Here is a 14,501-nt window from a genome sequence, read left to right as displayed (position 1 = left end):
AGCTTGATGACACTGCTATGAGAGGTTTAATTGACCGTGCTGAAATTTCAACGTTTTTGCCATCTAAATAGGCTTGCAAGCTATTAATGTGTCTTTTTAGTGCGGTTGATACATACAACAGATTATTCCAATTAAAAATAAACTTCCTTGTTTAAGAATCGGTTTGAAAGAAAACTCACCAGGATGGTCAGTTTGAATAAGTGAAAAATGATAGAACCGTTGAGTCATTTAACTCATGCAAAATGAAATGATTTGTAAAGTACCTTCAAGTTCCGTTTTTTATTATTCGAGACATTTATTATTCGTTATTCATTAGGCCAGTGTAAAGTGATTACTCTCCCCAGTTTTAGTGGTCACAGTGAATGATGAATCTAACCAAATATTTATTTTGTAGTACATGGTGGCTGGAGTGAGTTCGGGCCTTACGGCGTCTGTACACAACCTTGTGGACTTGGCAAATCTATTCGAAGGAGATATTGCAATAATCCAACCCCAACCTATGGAGGGATGGATTGCGAAGGGTCAGCTACTGATAGTTTACCATGCAATCCACATCAATGCACAGGTAATTTGACGCTTATGCAAAGCAAAATAGCTATTTAAAACCAGGATGAGCGATCTAAGTACGTCGTTCTAGAATCGATTCGACGACGCTTTATGGAAGATAAACGACTTTGAATTCATTTCGCGTTATTTAGGCATGATTCTTTATATTTGACCAAAATGTATAGTTATGTTTTTTTGTGTGCTACGTATCTTTGCATGAACTGTCGTAATCTTTTCAGGATTTCATCTTCTCCTAGAGATTATGTTCAAGAAAACATATGAAGCTACTTCTGAAATTTTACAGAAACACAGTGATAGACTCTCGTGGCTTTTTTTACTTTAAGCAATTTTCTTACAGTGATTGAATGAGGGTATCCTGATTCTAGAATTTCCGCTACGTTTTTAGCCCGATTCCTGATTCGATTCGATTCGATTCCTGACCCGATTCGATTCCAGAATCCCACTCACAAAAATTTGGCAATTCCCGATTCCCGACTCCAAAAAATGACGATTCCCACTTTTCCAGAAAAGAATATTGGGTACCCTTCCCAATGTTTACACGCTGCTGCATGTGTCGTTGATATTTTGTTTCTATTTGTTCCACAGGATTAGAGGTTCGATGCAAAATGAGGATAGATATGGAATGGAATTACAAGTACGTGTACAACGAGATACCCATGTCTTTGGACTTAGCTGAACAATGTCGACAGGGTGTAAGTATGATACCGAACATTATTTAAAAATTTGGATTTAAAAAAATATGCCTCTTCAACCCCCCCCCCCCCCCAACAAAATTAGATAAAAATTCAACGCCCAGGTGGCAATAGCAAAAAGCTGCAACAAATTTCTGCAAAAAGGATATAACACGGAGAGTGAAATAATTCTTTGTGCAAAGCTTGATCAAAAGACTGGCTGATTGTCTAAGCTTTTTGATCTTCATCCTTTTCATACTTTTCTCGAAATCTTCCCTTTGCTCCTTTTCTTGATACCATTACTTTAATACCTTCATTTCTTCTTTACTTAGTCTCATCTCAATGAAACACTTCTCGACTACAATTCCTTCAAACAGTAAATCTCCACAATTTTCCGAAGCTCAGCATCTAGCTATTAAAATATTTTGAATCTTCTTAATATAAAGATTAAATCTTGCCACAAGGTTCTTTGTTAAAATAAGTTAATATTTTTAGTTTTGCTTGCCTGCTCTTTATGACTAAGGGTTTCAGAAATTCCTAAATGCAAAATTACAATCTTAACTTCTAATTGCTACCATAATTTTCTTTTAGATTCTGTCCTTGTACTCCAACAAGTCTTTGGTATCGGCAATCAAATTCTTCAATTTCTAGTAAGTATTATCACGAAATATTTGACACATCTTTGAAACGCAAGCCTCGAGCAAAGTCAGGACAAGAGAGACTTTTGATGTTATATCACAAGATATACCTTTCTAGCATTTTAAAATGTCGACCACTTGATCTAAAAGAAGATTATAAATTACAAACAGTCTTTTGGTGGTACGAAACTTAAAAATGGCTTTGAAAAAGCAAACATTTTGGTATACTAAAGCTTTTCGTCTGACACTCTTCAGGGTATAAAACGTCAGAACATAGATCGAAAACTCTACGCTAGGAAATAAATATACCCAGTTGTGGATCCAAATGAGACAATCAGAAACGCGAACACATGAATGTTGAGGTTGCCCAATCAGTTCCGCTTGCCTATTTTGTTCTAAATCTAAACTCGACTCGCAACTTGAGCAGCTAAAAAAGATTTTTCTCGTGAACGGCTATCCAAAGGATGTCATTTCAGTTTGCATTAAGGAGGAAATAGCAAATTTCTAGGTTGATGTAAAATTTGGTCCGCAAAAGTGTCCGGTTTATCTAATACTACCCTGGTATAAGTAACAGTTCCTTGCGATTTGCAAGTCAGACATAACAGGCCACTACAAATAGTTTCCTTGCTGTTGATCCGCATATTGTTTCCAGTACGAAAAAGGCCCTTACCGTCCATACAAAAGGATTGCGTTCCTACCACACGAAAGAGTTCCGTTACATATAAATTTACGTGCCAGTGTGATTCTGGCTACGTAGGACGCACTACCCAAAGACTGGATAGAATAGAAAAGCGTGTTCTTTCTAGTATCAGAAACAAAGCTTATCCACAAAGAGAATAGCCACTTCAGTGTTGCTGATCTATAACTACAACTAAAACATGGGATTCTGCTATCGGGCTGCATTTACTAGAAAACCCAGATTGTACAAAAAACTATAATGGCGACATGTTTCGGTTTATTGGTAAAGCCCGATCGTCGTTCCATCTAGCAGTTTTGGAATCTATCTACATAGGCACGAAAAAAATCGCTATTGTGTAGACAGAAGGAGTTCTCTTATTTCCCTTCACATTAGGACACCATTGGTTACATTCTCAATAGGCAAGCGGCACTGGGCAACCTCAACAGTCTTGTGCTAGCGTTTCTGATTTGTCTATTTCGATCCACCATAATGGCCAGCCTTAAATCTTTATAGATGGCAAAATAGAAGTTTAAAGTAACAAGAATTTTTAACTGTAGAATTTTCGATGTTTTCAATGAATCTCTTTTCTTCATTTTAGCAAAGGAAGCGTCATTGCAAATTTCAGTATTTACTACTCGGCTGTAAAGAATGTTGAAGTTCTTGTGCTGCAAGATACAATATCTTCACAGCAGAAAGTAGGGAATCTCACCGTGACAGAGCTTTTGAATACACCCGAATCAAGTGAGTTTTCGATTTCCTTCCTTTAAAGAAACGAAGCTTGCTTGTTCATAGGTAACCCGTAAGCAAGGATTTGCTACAGACAAAATTGACGAGCCAAATAAACTGTTTTGAAGTAAGAAGGTTTTGTAGTTAATGTTAGGGAAAGGCTTGTGAGCTTATAGCTAAGAATAAAGTCGAGGAAGCGGGGCAGAGCGCTCTGCAATCACTGCCAAAAGTCTTGGTTCAAAGGCAAATTCAGCCACCCCCGTTTCCCCTTGAAACAATGTTGATTTACTATAGAAAAAAGGAAGGGGTTATGAAGTACGCTTGTTTGATATTTTTCTAATACTTTCAACATTGTTTTGGGGGGTAAGGGGAAGGAAGTAGTTGTATTCCGGAAAACAAATGAAAAATAGAAAAGCACAGCGCAAAGTGTTGGGTGTTCCAAATAATTTTGGCAGTGATTGTAGTATTTAAAAGACATGGAAAGGAAGGATTAGTTGCAAAGAGGCTTGTACCAAGAAAACTGACTAGAAAATCAAACTTTTCTGAATGAAGTGTTAATCAGTAATGTGAGGGGACTTGGGTACTTTGAGGCGAATAAACTTTAGTAGACGTCAAGGCGAAGGAAATTGATTTTGCTAAGCAACCGGCTAAACATTGAGTTCTTGATATGATACTTCTTTGTAAGCTTGCTAGATCATGAACGGGTGTAGTCGTAGTGTTTGTAATAGGAGCTTCCATCACATCGTTTTCAGGCAGCTTGCAACACAGGTAATTTGTAATTTTATAATTTGTAGTTAGTTGATTTTTTGGCTTCTTTTATTTAAGAGAATGCTATTATATATAAGCAGATTTGTACATGCTTTGGTATAAGGAACAGGACGGTTCTACTATGCTCTGAGTATCAGGTAATCTTTGTTGTTTGTATCTTTCAACAATAACTTGGCCTGATTTTCTTTATTTATTAAAAACGAATTCAATCTGCCTTTCTAGCTTTGCCGAATCCTCCCAGCAACTTAACTATAATTGGAATCGGACCAAAAACGCTGATGATAACTTGGAAGTTCAATGGTTCTCAGCCAACCGGCATGAATCTGTCGAGTTTCTACGCATTCTTTAGGATGAAAGACAGTCCGGTTGGTACCTGGAATGTGGTTGGAATTCCCCTTGCAAATCGTGCGTTCAATATAACCGACCTCTACGCTGTAGCAGAATATAGAGTGCGAATGTCTGTGTCGTCCACATTTGCTGCTGGACCCGCAAGTAATGAGGTCATCGGAAAAACCTTAGAAGGAGGTACCTTATAGCAAATTTGTTTATTTTGGATAATCAATAAGGCTTTTTCAATTGTTAAGTTTATCAAAGCATCAAGTTTATCGTAGGCTGTCTCATATGAATTTTCGCTCTTGATAAATTTATGCAGACAAAAGAATTTTATGAGAATTGCCAAGACGAGCCTGTATATTAGACAATGTTTAATTATTCGGAATACTTAACTCCTGGAAGTTATGTTCATAATTTGGGTTTTTGAAATAGATTATGAGATTGCTATACAGGGGACGATTTTTACAATAGGCTCTTGAAAAATCAAGGAATCTTCCAAGAAAACATTTAATTGACTTAAATTGTCAGATGAGGTGAATCACTGAGAATACAAAATTCAATGATTCAAGCCATTACGTTATTATGGAGAAACAGGTTTCCAGATTTTTGCAGACGTATCTAATGATGCGAAATAAAAAAGATTCTTGTGTAGACCAATGAAAAACTCAATAAGCACAGCAACATAAAAAAGTTTTAACAGATATAGAGATCCTTACACTAACTGTGTGCAATAATGACATCCTGTTTTCAATTAAATGTTAGTGCCTGGAAAGACAGTGCAAGGATTCCAGATTCGCGCTACTCAACCTTCTGAAGTCTACGCAGAATGGGACCAATATCCATACGTTGATTTTAATGGATACCCACGTGGCTTTGTGATTCGATATAAGAAGCATGGGGATACTGCCTTCAAAGAGAAAGTTGCTGCATACGGCAGTTTCAGCGATACGATAAAGGGTCTTAAGCCCTTCTCTTTTTATACATTCGAAATATTGGCATTTACAAATGTTGGCAGGGGTCCACCAGTATCCAAAGTGGTGAAGACGTTGGAAGGCGGTAAGACAATTTTCAAAATGCAAATAATATTCTGTATTTGACTGCACAGTACTACTTGACCAAAAGCTTTGCGCAATCGTTCTTTAAGAGTTGCAATGCTTGCCAAAAGTACTTGGAACACTCAGCAATGTGCATTTCATTTGATATCTTTCATTCTTTTTCCGAAAAAATTACCGCCCCCTTCCCCCTAGAACATGGTTGATAATTTAGGGAAATATCATAAAAGAAGCGCAAAAGAAAGTGCTTCCTAAGATCCTAACCCGTTTGATTGTAAGCCAACATTGTTCTGTAGGGGAGAGAGGGATGATTGATTTTGACCTGGGAATCAGTGTTCCAAGACTTTTTGGCAGGCATTGTGAACATAACCTGATTTTTTGGCAGCTTACTTTGCTTCACTATATATTTCAATTTAAAGGATCACTTTTGACTGTCTAGCTTCTAGGCAGGAAAGTATTTCAGTCTTTGAGTCGTACTGATCATTATGACAAGTAGCAAGGACCAGATTGTCGCAAATAACTTTTAGATTTCCACATATGGTTTGTTTTGGTATGTCTTAAAAAATCTACCAATTATTCTTTAGCTCTTGATTTTTAGCCTTCATACACGCCCTCTAATCGCCTGATGAACTGTTTAGGTTACCTCTTTGCGAAAATTAATCTTGCATTGATTGGCTGTTGAATTTTAGCCATTGTAATTGTTGAATTCGAATTGTAAACATGTGTAAATTGAAACTGCCGCTGGTACTTTTTTAGTACCCGAAATACCGCCTCCAAATGTTCAAGCGCAGAGTTACAGTGGTACGGACAGGACATATTTAAAATGGGGTTCTATACCAGATGAAAAAACTAATGGCGTTTTCAAAGGCTATAAGATACAATATAGGCTTGCTAGTGTTGGCGGCAGACCTTTAGTGCAGAAAGGGCCTATTAAAGTGATTGAAACAGACAAATTTACTCATGACTACGAGATAACTGGACTGCAGAGTTACTCCACGTATGAAGTCACTGTTTCTGGTTCCACGAATGCTGGAGATGGACCAAACAGCGACGTTCTAACACCTGGTAACTACCGATAAAAATATATGATTTTTCAAATCAATAACATACAATTGCTTTAGTATAAGCTTAAGCCAATAGTTGTTTTAAAGATTTCATCTCAACTAGTTAGCTCTAATCAAAGCCGGGCATCCTATAGGTTGTCAGCAACTAAAAATGTGTGGTCAGAAAACTGCATATGAAAATAAAAAGCTTTACATACAATTAGAACGTAGCTATCTAGTATTTTACATCCATCGCTGTTATTTCACTGGCATTATATATTTTTGAAGAAATAATACTATGGTTAAAGCATTTGAATCTTATTATTTGTACAAATTTTCATGCTATGTGTTTTTTGCCTATTTTAATGTGACTGAGCTTACAGTCTATTTTCATTCAACATATAAATTTATTTGCTGTTTTTCTTCCATTTTGAAGCTACTTGTAAATGTCCCCAAACAATATTCTTGAACTGGTACGAAAGCAGGCCATACGTCATCAAAACAGGCAAATCTACTATTGAAGGCATCTTCTACAAGGTGCTTACAGATACACTCACTCAATCCTGTGGCACTTGCAATGGCAAAGCATCTGTAATTTCTCCCTATAAAAGCCTCAGTGGTGAAAAGCCAGAAAAAACCAGTGCAAAAAAGGTTATGTCGGCGATTGGTAAAGAATACCATGTTAGTTTCCCTGTGTTTGGCAAATCTGATATGAGTACATACCTGAAGCAGAACGTCTTTGTCGCCCTGGTGGAATCGCCTGGTGTTGCTGTTGCTGTCAGAAATGACGTTGATTATACAGTAAAGACTAAAGCTGCCTTCAGTGCCATGATAAATGTTTGGCCAATGTACATAGTGTTGATCATAATGACTTTGCTAGCAGGCATCTTCGTTTGGTTTTTCGTAAGTCTTACGTACACAGATTTCCCTCTCATCTATCTATTGCAACGTAGTATAAAACGTCAGGATAAGGTTCCGAAAGAACAAGATGTAAAATATATACGCAGTTACGGATCGAAATAAGCCAATCAGGAAAACGCGAGCTCGTGACCGGTATAGTTATCCAATCTGTACCGCATGCCTATAGGAATTATCATGTCAACAATCTTTTAGCTGAAAAAACTTGATTCTATAAAACATACATGAGACCAATTTAGTCATCTTTTCGAAAAGAAAATAGGTGAAATGATTGATAAATTTTGTATCATTGATGGTCAAATGAGAGAAAAGATCATTTTTATGAATTTGGAGATAGATTAGAAGTTGTGCGAAGTTTTGGTTACTTCCAAGAACTCACTTTGGATCCAGGTTCCAAGACCCATGTGGTGCGTGTCGTTTTTTATGTGAATGCAGAACTTGACTAGTCATTTTTCACGTTATATTTCGTTATCTACGAATGGTTTTAGTACCTCGTGTATCTTCAAAACTTAATGCATCTTCCGTAACTTTAGAAACTGAACATGAGCAAAATTTCTTTCAAGTCGAGTTCTCTTTTGTTTAAAGAATTTTCATCATCTTGTAGGAGCATCGATCAAATCCAGAATTTTCAAAAGATCATTATGTAATGGGAATACTCCAGGGTTGTTGGTGGGCTTTCATTTCAGCCACAACAGTTGGGTAAGTGCGTCTTTCATCTTTTTACTATGATCTATTGACTAGGTAAACATCAAAGCTTCCAACAGCAGTATATATTTGGATCAAAAATGTTTTCCGGCTATATTCTTTTGACTATACTTAAATTTTTGCAATCATATTATTAAGTTATTCAAAAGCTATAATTTGATAGATTTTCTTGCACAGATTCTTGACTTTGCAGGTTCTTTAGAGTCCTGCTTTCAGTTTTTCATCCCCCAATTGTAATAATTGCAAAATCTGTCTAATCAGTATCTTTCTGCATGAACGACGCTCAATGTTTTCAGTTGACACTTAACATAAGGCCCCGAAATCAATCCAGATTATGTTCATTGCAGGTACGGGGATCTCACCCCAAGGACATTCGCAGGACGTGTGTTTGGTATTATCTGGATCCTAATTAGTCTCATTCTCAACGGTATACTAATCGGATCTCTCACTTCTTCTGTTACAACGATGACACTGCCTTCACCATTGATGCTTTACGGAACTAAGGTGTGTTCCGTTGATTTTTTATCCACAATGAGTATTCATATCGCTAACAATCTAACAACCGATATAGCACCCTATTTGGACAGCATTTTATTCTAAATAAATGAATTTGAAATTTTGATACCTCAACCCACAATTTAAAGCCTAACACTTTACCTGAGTTATCTGTTGGCTATGCAATAGGGTAAAGTTTTGATCGGGTGCTCGTATCTATTGATTGATTTTAGTACTTCTGTTGCTGACAGTATTCAATTTATCTTTATTACTGGAATTGCTAATCAGCTTTTATTTATCATTCATAGATTTAAGAGTTCTACTTATTAAAACAAATTATCTTTGGAACTCTTGATTGGTTAGATATTCAGTAAGGCTCAATAACAGTCTATTTTTTAACCCATTGTGTTTTCTGATTAGTCAGATCCAAATTGACTTAAAATTATATAAGGCCGAAAACTCGAGTACCAGCTGAAAATGAGCTTTTTTGAGTCAAGTTATCAACCTCAATATAATCATTCACCAAACACTCAGTTCACTAAGCAAATCGTCTACTTTAGTTTCAATTTTTTTACATGGTATTTGACAGCCCATTCTTGTATTGCTTTTTAAGAGTGCAGTTTTATTGACTGTGGAAAAGAACATTACCTTTTTATTTTGTATATGTGCATTAGCTTCAGGGAAGGCTACGCTCAAAAAAGGCAACGGGGGCAAAGTGCCAAGAAAAAGGGCAATACAATAGTAAAACAAAGAAAAATGCTCAGTTTCGCGAAGGCATTTAAGGCCACTGCTCCTGCTGCCCCCTGGCGTCCTGCTGCCCCCTGGCGTCCTGCTGCCCCCTGGCGTCCTGCGGCCCCCTGGCGTACTTGGCTGTACTTAACCACCAATTCCAAATGTTTCTTCCAAGGTCGGTCGGAAGCAGACGTGATAAATGTTTGGCTACTGTACATTTTCGACTTTCATAATGGCATTGAATTGAATGTACATAAGTACAATATTATAGCATAAAACTTTCTTCGTAGACTTCAGCTGTGACAAACTCTTCTGAATATTCTTTGGCCATAAGAAGGAACTGCAAAATAGACAGAAGTACGTGTTGAAATTTGCTACAAATTTTCATACCATTGATTTGATGAGATCTTGAGACTTCAGTACTGTTTTATCGATTTTGAAACTAACTATTATAACTGTTTTATCGATTAGAAACAAAAACAACAAGAAATGATTTTCATGTGTGGAAGAAACCTGAGCATAATGGACTGTTTTAATGCTCCTAAAAGTCCATTAATGATGTTTATTATGCTTAGTATATTTATATATCTTAGTATATCTCAAGTATTTTTCTTTTAGACGTTGAATACGAGAAAGTCGATTCGGTTTTAGCAGCACTTAGTGATAGACATGTAGATATTGCATTGATGGATGCATTCGTGGCTGTAGCCAAGGGAAAGTACATTGAAGACAAAAAACTTAAAGTTAAAGAGATTATAAAGACTACGGATTCTTTTGGATTTGTTCTATCACATGAGCTTGTTCGACTGGAAGACGATTTCAGAAGCCAGGTGTCAACTAGACAGGATCTGGTTGCAAAATTTGTTGCCAACATGACTGCGCGCGTACAGGTTGGCTTAATATTTTCAATTAGCTGGTATTCAGTCGTCTAGGGCTGCAATGTTTATTGTTGTTAAAGCTATCAAGTTTTATTAAACCTTTTAATTATTGCTTTGCAAATGGGTGCATTGAATGTCGGCCAATCCCTATTAGTTTTTAGAAACACATTTTTCAATAGCACATTCGATATTGTCCCATATTTCAGTATTTCGTGTTTTCAACTAATGTTAATACTGTAGATGAAATTTATCGGCTACAGCTAATAGGTATGATTAAAAGTGATATTCAGTAAACTCCAAATCCAAAATCTATTCCAAACGACAGTAATAAAAAGTCACAGAAGCGTTAAACCGTCCTTCTAGTGTAGAATCTCCTTGCGTAAATTCTTTTCTCATTTTTTTGCTAAACTAATTTGCATTTCTCGAAAATTTAAAAAATGTAAGAACTTTTAAAAGATAAAAATAAACGTAACTGAACTAGAATTTATATCATTGAAAATTTGCATCGTCTTAACTTGCCTTCAAATAGGATTATTCTGCTGCATATGTTACTTTGCCCATTTTTCGTTATTTATCCTGTCAGAAGAGGCTTTGATAATATCCCCTTCTGTCCTTCGCCCATTTATCTTTATTTATGCAGTCCGTTGAGCCTTTCAGCAAAGCAGGAGTTTTATTTTTTAGGTTGCGGAAGAAATAGCTGAGGTGATACTTTTAATGGATCCATCAAGCAAAATGTTTTGGAATGTCCTTGAGTTTATGGGAATACTTGCTGCTTCTTTCACGATTGGTGGTATTATCATATCGTATATGCTCAAGTGGCGCAGTTACAAGAAGTACATGGCGATTCATCCAGGTACTAAATATAAAATATTTGCTGAATAGATAATTGGAGCTTCCTCATGGCTGGTTACTTTTCTTCACGGCAGTGACCGATGTGTTAATTATACATCCATCTTTACATGTTATTTAATCTTTGATTATTTGAGTTCAAGCTAGTGCATACTTGAAGAAAATATGATACTTATGATACAGAATATAAGATGATAATAGTCTTTTGACTCAACATTGCTGGAAATATTTCGATGCAGTTGAGTTGAGTCTTTATGTCGTGATCAGTTCAGTGCTTTTTCCAGACATTTTGAATTATGTACAGTACATTATTTAATAAAAGACCTCTATAATTGTTTCTACTATGAGAATATCGTCAAGATTCTTACTAGCAGCGTTCCTAACACAGAAGTCCATTAAATAAAAAAAAATTCGTCTAAAAACGTTTTTCCACACAGGGTGGTGATGGTAAAGCGATTAAATATTGGTTTGCCAAATTGATCCAAAGCACCTTTAATCTACTAATTGTTTTACCTATACAAGAACAAGGTTGATATAAATCCTGTCTAATTTTGTAATCCTCAAAAACATCTTGTTTGAACCACGAAGAAACTGAAGGTGATATTCGGTACCCTAGGCTTTAGAGCCTCCAAAAGGTGTTGAATCAAACAATGGAAGTGTGAGTTTGAATAGCTGAAGACCGCAAAAGGAAAGGAAAGAAACGAGCACTCTCTCATCCTCTATCCCCTCAAAGTCTTTATCTGCTCGACTCTACTGTTCCATGCTTTTTGTAGCCTACTTTTTGAGGCTCTGGTACCCATGGTAGATATTCGAGTAGCTCTGGTTCCTTGACTTTAACTTAACGGTCTCAACGCAAACATATATATGACCGTTATTGACAATTTTACTTTTAGATCCACGAGCCAGCCTCTCTAAGTCTATGGACAAAGATGTTGAAAACTTTGAAAACGACCTACAAAATTTGGCAGATACACTCGACGAAAAGCACTTCAGACGGAGGCTGGAGCTACTTTGGATTAAACAAAACTACCGTAGATATCTGAAGCGCAGAGCTAACTATTCTGTAGATGAAGATATACTGCCGAAACCTGAAATATAAGTAATTTAATCGATTTAAATTAACACACACTCGGTAATTCGTCGTAAGTAATGTCATGGAATGTGTTGAAGGGAAAACTGAAAGGTCCATAGAATCAAGTGGGTATTTGCCCGTCCGTCTAGGAATGCCTCTCCGGTTCTTTGAAGCAAGCACTGGAAACTTTGCCAAGAACCGCTTGATTTAAAATACAGTAATTTAGAAACTAAAAGAGTTAGCACCTTTTGGTGAATTGTTTATCTGTATTTCTTAAGGTCACAGTAAAACAACCCATTAACCCCATTGAGAATTTTATGTTCAATTGTCTAAATACCCTTGAGGATTTCGCTGGGTATGAACTGTCACATGAAATGCATGATACTCTCAGAATATTTTCCAATCCTCTCGGGATATTTTACAATCCTCTTGGCACTTTAATGTGAGATGCGAATTCTTTGCGTATCTCAGCGAAACACACAGGAAGATTTTTAGTAAAAGCTATTTAGGCCTTGGCACGTGTTGTGGAAGCATCTAATTCTACTTCTAGAGGATGTCGATAAAATTTTGGAATCCTATCCAATTTTGGTAAGTTTTTCGACATGTATTTCACAAGCGGTTTTAAGAAACTTACCTTGTTACATTATTTTGATTTGCTGTGGTTGTAAGAACTTGTGAGAACGAACCCTGGTAAAATTTCCTGTTTTACTAGGTATTTTTAGTATTTTATTTTTAATCTTATTTGAAAAAACAAAATTTGCAGATAAAGATGCTTTTTGGATAATTTCACCACTTCTAATTTTGACCTAAATGTAGATATTTCAGTATTTTATAAGGTTTTTTTCGACAAGTAGCTCATTTTTTATAGGAGCTGAAAAGTTTTTAAAAGTTTTTTTGTAAATTGCTGTCACTAAGTCTTCTTTTAACAAATGCAACAATGCTTGAATTATAACATTAATGCTTAAATAACGAAAATTAAGTTTAATTTTTGTGCCATTCGTCGTGATAAACATCATCTTGCTTTCGCTGTGAAAGCTTCTCGTGAGTAAAGACTCGGAAAGGTTTTTAAAGTTTAAAAGATTATCTAGTCCGTTTCTTTTCATTAATTTCGTCGCATTCACTGCGCAGATTCGTTCCATTCCGTAGTTTTACATTGTGAATACCGTTGTATCAGAATACCGTTGTCATTCCCCAGCCAAGTTAGTATCATTGCACTGGCGTGGTCGGTTGAATTTTTCAGATACAGTCTATACGTGATAATACCTTGCACAATCAAAGATTACCTGAATGCAAAAATGTTTTGAAATGACCATACCTTTCATGTTTCATTTATCTCATTCCGGTTGTCAACAAGGAAAGTACTTATGCATTTTACAAAGGAGCGAGCATTCAAGTACCTCCAAACGATATTTCTAAACATGTTCTGCGATAGAAGTCGTTTTAAAATGCGGTAAGGGCCTATAGTAGGTTTGAAAGAGCAATTCGGCAAGTAAGTTGCAGACCATTTCCTTACCACTGCAAGTTCTTAGTTTCACTGTTTTTGACCGGATTAAATTCTGGAGATGATTGAGAATAAAGCCGCAGAATCTATACCCAAGTGCGTTACCTATGTATGTATGGGGTTTCCTATTTCCTATCACCCATTTCACACCACCGCCCTACCATCATGCCCATGCCAGATGGTCGTCTGGGAAGATTGTATTCTCTAAAAATTTAGGCTTTATAATTGCCTATTCCTTCCCCCAAACTACTGCACGAGATGCCTAGGCCTTTTCAGAACCTCCACTGATTTTGGCCCACGACTGGAATGCTTTTGTCCGTGAAAGAACTATTTTGATATAAGGCTTGGTAATGTAGTTTTAGAAGCCGAATATCGACAAAAAGAAAGCTGTCTTTTCAAGAATAAATATTTGCAAAAAATTTTCTCATCCCATGCTAAATTAACAATTTTATCATTTTCGAATTCAGCCTCGCTGAATATCTCACGTATATTTCTAAATCTCATCGCATAGAAACTTTTGTGGTAATACTTGCAACACGGTGAAGTGGAATTTTTCAGTTCAAGTAACCTGAAAGTTAATTGTACTTATCATGACCAAAAGTGAAAAAACACAGATTATAACTCCTTGTTTATTTGCAAAGTGTATCGGTTAATACATAATATTTCTATATAGGGCATTTACAGAGTTGTCAAAAAACCTGGAAAGCTATGATAATTTGAAGTCAAAACATTTGATATTCTACGAAGTTGATAATTTTAGTCTTTACGTTCTCTTACTATCCATAAAAAGATGTTTTTTTGAGCGCAAATAAACTTCCGAAATTTAAAAACATTGTCGGATCAAAAATTATGCAGGACTTGTGAATCGACATGT

At 36.3% G+C, this 14,501-nt stretch overlaps 1 protein-coding gene across 2 annotated transcripts in view; it reads left to right on the top strand.

Moving 5' to 3' along the window:
• The window catches only part of LOC135691228 (uncharacterized), a 60,685-nt gene extending 46,313 nt beyond the window's left edge, over window positions 1-14,372 (top strand). For both annotated transcript variants that reach the window (XM_065209034.2, XM_089116079.1), the window contains 14 exons: window positions 395-565; window positions 1,153-1,259; window positions 1,830-1,888; window positions 3,154-3,296; window positions 4,272-4,574; window positions 5,145-5,438; window positions 6,191-6,499; window positions 6,914-7,380; window positions 8,000-8,094; window positions 8,448-8,604; window positions 9,618-9,684; window positions 9,946-10,217; window positions 10,887-11,058; window positions 11,948-14,372. In XM_065209034.2, the coding sequence (XP_065065106.2) occupies window positions 395-565; window positions 1,153-1,259; window positions 1,830-1,888; window positions 3,154-3,296; window positions 4,272-4,574; window positions 5,145-5,438; window positions 6,191-6,499; window positions 6,914-7,380; window positions 8,000-8,094; window positions 8,448-8,604; window positions 9,618-9,684; window positions 9,946-10,217; window positions 10,887-11,058; window positions 11,948-12,153 (2,822 nt within the window). In that variant the 3' untranslated portion in view covers window positions 12,154-14,372. The remainder of the gene's footprint in view (window positions 1-394; window positions 566-1,152; window positions 1,260-1,829; window positions 1,889-3,153; window positions 3,297-4,271; window positions 4,575-5,144; window positions 5,439-6,190; window positions 6,500-6,913; window positions 7,381-7,999; window positions 8,095-8,447; window positions 8,605-9,617; window positions 9,685-9,945; window positions 10,218-10,886; window positions 11,059-11,947) is intronic.
• Window positions 14,373-14,501: the final 129 nt, after the last annotated feature.

Source organism: Rhopilema esculentum, chromosome 4 (assembly GCF_057945365.1).
Source record: "Rhopilema esculentum isolate cy_ngs chromosome 4, ASM5794536v1, whole genome shotgun sequence".
Taxonomy (NCBI): Eukaryota; Metazoa; Cnidaria; class Scyphozoa; order Rhizostomeae; family Rhizostomatidae; genus Rhopilema; species Rhopilema esculentum.
This window is presented reverse-complemented; position numbering and strand designations above follow the sequence as displayed.